At 50.3% G+C, this 9,646-nt stretch overlaps 1 protein-coding gene across 1 annotated transcript in view; it reads left to right on the top strand.

Moving 5' to 3' along the window:
* Positions 1-305: 305 nt before the first annotated feature.
* The window catches only part of SLC11A2 (solute carrier family 11 member 2), a 65,768-nt gene continuing 56,427 nt past the window's right edge, over positions 306-9,646 (top strand). The window contains exon 1 of the mRNA XM_040979069.1: positions 306-464. Coding sequence (XP_040835003.1) covers positions 374-464 — 91 coding nt within the window. The 5' untranslated portion in view covers positions 306-373. The remainder of the gene's footprint in view (positions 465-9,646) is intronic.

Here is a 9,646-nt window from a genome sequence, read left to right as displayed (position 1 = left end):
GGGCGGGGCGGAGAAGTGGGCGGTTCCGGAGCAAAGGTCACTGGCGACGCCGGCGCCCGTTCCTGGCGCTGATTGGCAGCCAGGGCGCCGAGCGCGGAAGAAGGGCCAGGATTGGACATAGCGGGACTTCCTGTTGAGAGACGCCGGAAACGGGCTTTCCCTGAGGGAACGCGGGTTTCTGTTAGTCGTGGGGGGTTTGTGGAGGGTTCAGGACGCCCTCTCCTTGAGAAGCCCAGTGACCCCCGCGATTCCCGAGGGCCTCAGGGCGTTCCAGCGCCTTCCCCGAGGCGTCGGCACCTGAGCGGTGCCCGCTGTGCGCAGGGCGCGGGCCGCAGCGCCCCCTGGCGGCCGGGAGGCCCCGCGGCGTCCTCTCATGGCGGCGGCATCGGTGTCCTGGAACTGTCCATTTTCGTCCGTCTGGCATCCCGGATTGGCACCGTGGGAGCGGCCTCTCAAAAGACAAAGTACGCTTTTCTTTTTCTTTTTTTCTTTTTCGGCGTTTCCCGGCTTAGGTTGGTGGAGAGGGGTGTGTCGCTGAGCGCCGACCGAAGACCCGGCTTGGTGTCCGCTTGCGTGAGCAGCGCCCGCAAACCAGACGCGTGGTTTCCCTCGTGTCACTCTTGTGTCTTCTGTAAGACACTTAGCATCCCTATTGCTAGGAAAATGTCCCCGCAGGACCGTTTTTCTGAACTAGACCTAAAGGTTAATGCCTCTTGCCCTGGTCACTTCAGTAGTCCCAACACTAGGTGCCGTTGCTGACGCGTACCACAGACTTAAAAAAGAAAAAAACCTGTGAAAGTATGTAATTGAGCATGAAACATGTAATTGAGACATGTTTCATACATGTCTTTTGTCATACACGTTTTCCGTCGACTTTTTGAAGATTGCTTATGTAGGTGGGTTTCAAAATACTATGCGCTTACTTATCTTTAATTCCATTTTCCACGTTTTTGTGCAGAAGTTCATACTAGAGGCTGGGAAGGATTCCTTGGAGTGGTGCTCTTGGATCTGGAGGAGTAGTTAATGTCTATGGAAGGTTCTAGAAAGACCATCCCATGTGGTCTGAATCTCAGCACCGCCGTTGCCTTCCTGGCGTGTGACGTGTAAAGTGGCACCCGTCAAGGAGGGAGATGTGGAGGAGCGAAGGAGGTGATGGTTGTGAAAGCGCTTGCTTCAGTCTCCTGCCTTGGGGGAGCAGAAGCCGTGTGGGACGGTCGCACCCAGGGGTGCAGGCAAGGCGCTGGAGACGGTGGATCTCAAGGGCTGGCGAGATGTGGTCTCTGTTCCTCTCAGGAATGTTGGCTGGCAGGTTAAGCTGTTGCCAGTGACGTTGGCATCCCATGTGTGGGCACCGTTTCAAGTCCTCGTTGTTTTTCTTTGCCTATGGAGATTCTGCCTGTGTGCCTAGGAAGGCGGTGAGAATGGCCCAGGGACCTGGGGGACCCTCACTTTGCCCTGGCCCAGCCCCAGCCCCAGCCACTGTGGCCATTAAGAGGGGATGGGAGATCTCGCTCTCCCTCTCTCTCCATAACTCTGCCTTTCAAATAAACAAATCTTACAAAAAACAGACACCATGTGGGATGCCAGCGTGCCTCAATTCCTGTCCTGCGTCTGCTTCAGATCCCATCTGGAAAGCAAGTGGTGCTGACCTGTGTCCCTTGGCCCCTGTCAGTCCCGTGGGAGGCCCTGAGCCAGTGACTTCAGCCTCAACCAGCTCTGACTGTTGTGGCCGTTTGGGAGTGAATACACACTGGCAGGACCTTCCTCCCTCTCTCCTTGTCAAATAGAGGAAAACAAATAAATATAACCATTTTCAAAACCACAGTTCAGTTCTATATTTCTAGAACATTCCTGTGGAGGGAAGGGGACAGTTTTGTGGAGAAATTCTATCTGGATGAGAGGTATCTGGTTCTGTTGGAGACTGTGGCAGGAGCAGGTGCTGCGATGCCAGGAAGCAAGCTGCCGCTGCAGATGCCTACATGCCATGCTGGAGGGCCACTTCAAGTCCCAGCTGCTCCCGAAGCCTGTGGACGATGGCCCAGTTACCTGGGATGAGCCCCTGGCTCCTGCCTGGACCAACTCTGGCTGTTACAGACATCTGCAGCTGGGAGATGTGTCTCTGTCTTCCAAATAAATAAATCATATTTAAAAGATTTATTTTTTTGTTGTTGTTGTTGGACAGATTTACAGAGAGAAGGAGAGACAAAGAGCCTCCATCTGGTGGAATTAGAACAGGTGCCCATATGGGATCCCAGTGTGTTCAAGACGAGGACTTTAGCCATTAGGCCACCACACCGGGCCCTATTTATTTTTTAAAAAAGATTTATTTATTTTTATTGCAAAGAAGAAAAGAGAGAAAGATCTTTCATTTACTGGTTCACTCCCCTAGTGGCCGAAATGGCTGGGTCTGAGCCAATCTGAAGCCAGGAGCTTCTTCGGGATCTCCCACATGGGTGCAGGGTCCCAAGGCTTTGGGCCGTCCTCGACTGCTTTTCCAGGCCACAAGCAGGGAGCTGGATGGGAAGTGGAGCAGCTGGGAACAAACCAGCACGTATATGGGATCCTGATGCTTGCAAGGTGAGGATTTAGCCATTGAACCATCATCTAGGCCCATCACTGTGTCTTTGAAAGAAATAAAAATTTAAAAAAAATAAATAAAAAGACCAATGTCCTGAAGCTTTGAGAAAAGGAAAAATAGCACTGTTGTGAGAAATGTTTAACCCTGCAGGCTTAGACCCTGTTACCTGCCTTATCTTGTTGGTACTGTGCTTATTCTTCATGGTGTTTAACATGATCATGAGTAATTGGCTCTGCCACTGTACATGTCATGGCTGATTTCCTGCTCGGATTCTGGGCCCGCTGAGTCTCCAGCCTTGCTAGCACTGCGCCTGGCACGCCAGGGAGCTGCTCATTAAGTATACATTTTTCAAAAAGATTTAATTATTTATTTGAATCACAGAGTTGCAGAGTAGAGAGAGGAAGCTCCTCCTTCCGCTGGTTCATTCTCCAGGTGGTCACAGCTGCCAGGGCTGGACTACTCCGAAACAAGAAGCCAAGAACTTCTTCTTTTTTTTTTTTTTTTTTTTTTTTAAGATTTATTTTTATTATTTTTTTTTTCATTGGAAAGGCGGATATACAGAGAGGAGAGACAGAGAGGAAGATCTTCCGTCCGATGATTCACTCCCCAAGTGAGCCGCAACGGGCCGATACTATGCCGATCCGAAGCCAGGAGCCTCTTCTGGGTCTCCCACGTGGGTGCAGGGTCCCAAAGCTTTGGGCCGTCCTCAACTGCTTTCCCAGGCCACAGGCAGGGAGCTGGAAGGGAAGCGGGGCTGCCGGGATTAGAACCGGCGCCCATATGGGATCCCGGGCGTGCAAGGCGAGGACTTAACCACTTGCGCCACCGCGCCGGGCCCCAAGAACTTCTTTTTAATGCATTTATTTTATTGCATTCTGTTTTGAATGTTGTTTACATAGTGGCAGAGGATATTTGCCCGTGTGGGCCTTTGACTAGGTGGAGCGGGTCAAGGCACGGAAGAAGGAGGGTGGGACAATCATATGTAATTTTTTCCTTTTCTTCTGTATCTGGAGTGGGACGGTAAGGGAAGGGGGCTGTTTCTTGCTGCCAAACCATACCAGCACCCGGGGATAAGTGCCTGTCATTTGATGTCATCCTAGGGACCCCGACATAGGGAAGAATGTTCCAAGGGTATTACTTGTTTGCTTTTTTTTTTTAAGATTTAAATTTATTTTTATTGGAAAGGCAGATTTACAGAGCGAATGAAAGGCAGAGAGAAAGATCTTCCATCTACTGGTTCATTCCCTAAGCGGTTGCAACAGCTGGAACTAAGCCGATCTGAAGCCAGGCGCCTCCTCCATGTCTCCCATGCGGGTACAGGATCCCAGAGTGGTTTTGATAGTTTTGAGAAGTTGTTGGTTTTGTTGCCCACATGTGTGCTGCCACCATGTGCAGCCCAGTCCACTCCAAGCCCTGGCTCTCACACTTACCCGTCGGAACTGCCGTCTAGTAAGGGTGTGCCCTTAGTTTCCCTACCAGGTCTGCTCCCCTGCTCCTGATCTTGCACATGCCAGTGGTGCTCCGAGCCCACCTGGCGTGGCGTGTCCAAAGTCTTAGCACTTGATGGATCTGCAGCCTGCCCTCAGTCCCAGTTCTCGCTGATAGGTACTGTGGCCTAGCCCTGCCCATCCTGCTCCAATCCTCAGCTCTCATTTGAGCCAGTGGGTGAAGTTGCCCAGCCCAGTGTGGTCTATACCCCGTCCAGGCTCACACATGTGCCACTGGGTGCTAAGGCTTGGCCTGGCCCAGCCTGGCTCACCCCCAGACCCCGCTTATGCTCACCAGTGGTAATTGTGGTCTAGTAGCAGGGTCCCCAAGTTTTGCTACCAGGCCTGCTCCCAGACCTAGAGCTTACTCATGCTGGCAGGTGCAAGGGCCATGTGCAGTATAGTCTGTCCCCATCCTGCGTGTGTGCTGGTGGCTGCTACAGCCCAGCCTGGCCCCAGGCCCCATTTCTTGGTTGTGCTTGCCAGTGCTGCAGCCTTGGTCAGCTGTGAGTGTTGGTTAGTTTCACGATCATGCCTAGCTCTGCCCTTCACCAACCCCAGCTCTCATGCAAACCAGTGAGTATTATACATATCCCCTACAGAATGTGCCCCCAAACCTGGTTTTGTCACATGCTGGTTAGTGCCATAGCCTAGCCCTGCATGGCCCATCCCCTTCTCTGATTTGTGGCCTAGCCCTGCCAGGCAGGCACCCTAGCCCCTACCTTTTGTGTGAAGCAGCGGGCAGTGCCATGAAGCCCAGCCCAGGGCTCCCATGTGGGCAGGTGCATGAGTCTGATCCAGGCATGCCCTGCGGTTTCCCCTCTATCTAAACTACCCAGTCTCAGCTCTCATGTTTACCTGCAAGTGCAGTGACCTGGTCCTCAGACGTCATTCTGCACCTGCAGAGCACTCCACTGGGGGCTCCAATGCCCATACATCTCCAAATCCCCTTTCCTGGGCAATCTGCTGCACCTCATGGTGGGGTGGCATGCCTGGGGGCTGGGGTGGCATGGCCTGGCCTGGAGTTCCCATATAAGCAACTACGGGGGCATACTGACATGGTTAACACAGTGCCAGCATTAACCAGGCCCAGAATGCCCACCAGCTACGGGCTGCTTCTCTCCAAGCAGTGTAACACTTGCAGCCTAGGCAGCTGTTAGCTGGGGAGCCAGGGGCTTGTTCCATGTCTCCCATGTGGATGCAGGGAGCCCAAGGCCTGAGACTATCTTCTATTGCTTTCCCTGGCATATGAGTAGCAGCTGGATCAGAAGTGGAACAGCCAGAACTGGAGCTGGCACCATAGTTACTGGCTTTACCTACTGTGCCACTGCACTGGCCTAATACCTTATGTGGCTGAATGTAAGATATCATAGATTTCCTTGTGTTTTGTATTCTTATGAAGTTTCCTAGTATATAGTCAATGGTATGTGCTTTTTTTTTTTTAATATGGTGGTGATTTTGTGTCCTGTTTTGAATCAAAGTACCATTTGAGGAAGAAATAACCAAAGCAGCCAGAAATAATCTGGTCTTGGCTAGTTTTGTAAGGTAATGATAGAGGTTGCTGAATGGAAGCCACAAAAAGGAGGCAAAGCATTAACATAAATTTAGACATTTTCAAATGTTAGATATTGCTCATAATAGCTTTTTCCAAAGTAACAGGAAGGCTGCTGATGTGGTGAAGTGGGCTAAGTGCTGCCTGCCGTGCTGGCATCCCATATGGGCACCAGTTTTAAATTCAGCTGCTCCCCTCGATCCAGCTCCCTGTTAACGTGCCTGGAAAACTGCAGGGACAGTGCCGGTGCTCGGGGTGCGGCTGCTCCTGCTCCTGCCTCGCCCAGCCCTGGCCGCTGCAGCCGGTGGACATAATTGCGCACTCTGCCTCTACCTCTCTGTAACCTTACTTTTCAGATAAAGATAAAATGAATTTTTAAAAAAAATGTTTATTTTTATTGCAAAGTCAGATATACAAAGAGGAGGAAAGACAGAGAGGAAGATCTTCATCCACTGATTCACTCCCCAAGTGGCTGCAATAACTGGAGCTGAGCCAATATGAAGCAAGGAGCTAGGAGCTTCTTCCGGGACTCTCATGCAGGTGCAGGGTCCCAAGGCTTTGGCTTGACTGCCTTTCCAGGCCACAAGCAGGGAGCTGGGTGGGATGCAGGGATGCTAGGCTGCTGGGATTAGAACCGGCGTTCATATGGAATCCCGTTGCATACAAGGCGAGTACTTCAGCCACTAGGTTACCACACCAACCCCAAGATAAAATAAATCTTAAGAGGATATTTTATTGAAGAGGTTAAGAATATGCAAACGAAAGTTGATCACCAATAGTGACATTTAGTCAGTCATGCCTGTAACATGAAGCCTCCATGCATCCCACAAAGGACAGAGTTAGAGCTTCTAGACAGCTGAGTATGTGGAACCTGCTGGAGGGTGGTGTGGCTGGAGAGGGCATGGAGCTCTGCGCCTTTTTTCCCCTCCTGTATCACCCTGTGCATGTTATCATCCGCATCCTTTGTAATATCCTTTATGATAATATGGGTGAATACAACGGCCAACTGTGTTAATGGAACAAATAAGCCTCTTTTCTCTCTGCTGGAGAGGAAAGCTGTGGAACTCAGTCGGAATTCAAAGTGATAGCAAAACTCACGCATATTAAGAACTGTTGTGGCAGGAGCAGGGCTGTGGCACAGTGGGTTAAGAGCTGCTTAGGCTGCCTGTCTGGGAGTTGGTTTGATTCCTGCCAGGCTGCTCCACTACTGACCCAACTCCCTGCCGATGCGCCTGAGAAAGCAGGGAAGATGGCCCATGTCTTGTGGGGTCCCTGCAGTCATGTGGGAGATGTGGTTGGAGTTCTGGGCTCCTGGCTTCAGCATGGCTCAGCACTGCACATTTGGGAAGTGAAGCAGCATACGTAAGATATCTCTGTGTCTGCCTGCTCCCTCTTTCTGCCACGTTACCTTTCCAAAAAATAAAGTAAAATAATAATGATGATGTCTGTTTCTTTTCCATTTCTGTACCTCTGCCCCCTCCCGAGTTTGTGAAGTCAGAGCACAAACTGTGAATTGTGGGGCTTGGGGTATTAGCCTAGTGGCTAAATCCTCATCTTGCATGTGCCAGAATCCCATATGGGTGCCAATTCATGTCCCTGCTGCTCTGCTTCCCATCCAGCTCCCTGCTTGTGGCCTGGGAAAGCAGTCCAGGACCGGCCAAAGCCTTGGGACCCTGCACCCATGTGGGAGACCCGGAAGAGGCTCCTGGCTCCTGATTGCCTCAGCTCCAGCTGTTGTGGCCATTTTGTGAGTGAACCAGTGGATGGAAGATCTTCCTCTCTATCTCTTCTTTTCTGTGTAAATCTGATTTTCCAATAAAAATAAATAAATAAAACTTTAAAAAACTTAAATGGAAACTTGAGTTAAAAGGCAAGTTTATTTTGGTGCCAAGAAAGTTTGACTTTCCAAACCACAGGACCACCTGGAGAGTGCACAATCCAGGAGTGGGAGTGGTCTGGGAGGGAAATAGTGCGCTCCTCCCTCTTGGGTTACCACTCCCACGGGAGGGCACGAAAACTAGGACGGGGCCTGGGGTGGCTAGACAGACACCCAACAGCATCTGTGTGGGCTGCATAGTGGAGCTGGTTAGATGGAACTAACCAGGGTAGGGGGCGGGCCTGGTGGGGGTTATTGTGGGGCGCTCTAACTAGGCTGCAGCTCCCACTTGTTTATGCGAGGGCCGAGTATGTGCTGGGCAGAACCAGGCTGGACTGCAACACCCATTGGTTCCAGTGGAAGCTGGGGCTGGAAACAGAACCAACCCAGCGATCGCAACCACCAGCTGATGGGGCGAGGGACTGTGCTGGGCCCTGTACTTGCTAGTACACACAAGAATCTGGTTTGAGAACAAACACCTCAGACAAAGTTTATTTGGAGATCTCCCCAGTCAAAATGCTGGACTCAGAACCCTAACCAAGAAAAGACAGAAGACAGAACAGGTCAGCCACCTCAGCTAAATGTTGGCAGCAAAATACTGGGCAAATGGAGACTATGATGGACTGTGTCAATCAGTGTTTTTCTTTTTTTTTTTTTTTTTAAGATTTATTTTTATTATTTTTTTATTGGAAAGGCAGATATACAGAGAGGAAAGACAGAGAGGAAGATCTGCCGTCCGATGATTCACTCCCCAAGTAGCACAATGGTCGATGCTATGCCGATCTGAAGCCAGGAGCCTGTTCTGGGTCTCCCACGCGGGTGCAGGGTCCCAAGGCTTTGGGCCGTCCTTGACTGCTTTCCCGGGCCACAGGCAGGGAGCTGGAAGGGAAGCGGGGCTGCCGGGATAGAACCGGCGCCCATATGGGATCCTGGGCGTGCAAGGCGAGGACCTTAACCACTGCGCCACCGCGCCGGGCCCAATCAGTGTTTTTCTTCAACGACCTCATCGTGCTTGGAGTGGCAAGATTGGCAGTGATTCATAACTGTTGAACTATCAAAACCACTTGAGCACGACCATCAGAGCATGCCCACATCAGGGGCCTGGGGTGGGTGGGAAACTGGGTGGGGCTTCTTCCTTAATATCCCCCTTTACCTCAGATACATGAAGGAAACAATATGGAAATAATAGTCTGACCCACTTTCCTATAGCCCTTGAACCTTTTTACCCTAATTAACTATGTAAAGATTGTCAAAAATATAATAAAAAAAAAGAGAAAAAAAAAAGAAAGTTTGACATTCATCTTGAAAAAGATCAGGAGGAATGGAAAAAAATGAAAAATATATATATATAAAAAAATGAGGGGTTAGTGCCATGGCTTAACAGGATAATCCTCTACCCTGTGGCACCAGCATTTCGTTTGGATGCCAGTTTGTGTCTCAACTGGTCCATTTCCCATCCAGCTCCCTGCTGATGGCCTGGATGGGAAGCAAAGGATGGCTCAGGTCCTTGGGTCTCTGCACCCATGTGGGAGACCCAGAAGAACTCCTGACTCCTGGCTTCAGCTTGCCTCAGCTTCAGCCATTGTGGTCATTGTGGAAGTGAACCAACAGATGGAAGATCCTTCTTTCTGTCTCTCCTTTTCTCTCTAAAAATTTACCTTCCAATTTTTAATAAAAGGTAGATTTGAAATTTCACTAAATTAGTAGCTGTTCTAAAAACATTTTTCTTCTTGGGAAAAGAAACATTCCCTTGTCTTGCGGGCCATGGATGTGTGGGGGCCTCCCGGGCTGAGGGATTTGGATTTGACTTGAAACTTAGAATCACGATGCATTGCTCAAGGGAGTGATTTGATCCCAAGTGATGGTTTGTAAAACTTAGTCTGGAGTGACATCTAGGATGAATTACAAATGGGAACTTACTTTTTTTTTTTTTTTAAGATTTGTCAAACTGAAGCCAGGAGTCAGGAGCTTCTTCCAGGTGGGGGCCCAAGGCCTTGTGTTAGTGACCTGGAAGTGGAGCAGCTGGGACGTGAACTGACTGCCATATGGGATGCTGGCGCTGCGGGTGGTGGTTTTCCACGCTGCATTACAGCTCCAGCTCCAGAGGCAGGCATCTTCTATCCTCTGATCACACCCCTACATGGCCAGTTATC

Source organism: Ochotona curzoniae, unplaced genomic scaffold, assembly GCF_017591425.1.
Source record: "Ochotona curzoniae isolate NIBS_2020 unplaced genomic scaffold, NIBS_Ocur_1.0 contig_1014, whole genome shotgun sequence".
Lineage (NCBI taxonomy): Eukaryota > Metazoa > Chordata > Mammalia > Lagomorpha > Ochotonidae > Ochotona > Ochotona curzoniae.
Note: the sequence above shows the minus strand (reverse complement) of the source record. Positions and strands in the feature narration are given on the sequence as shown.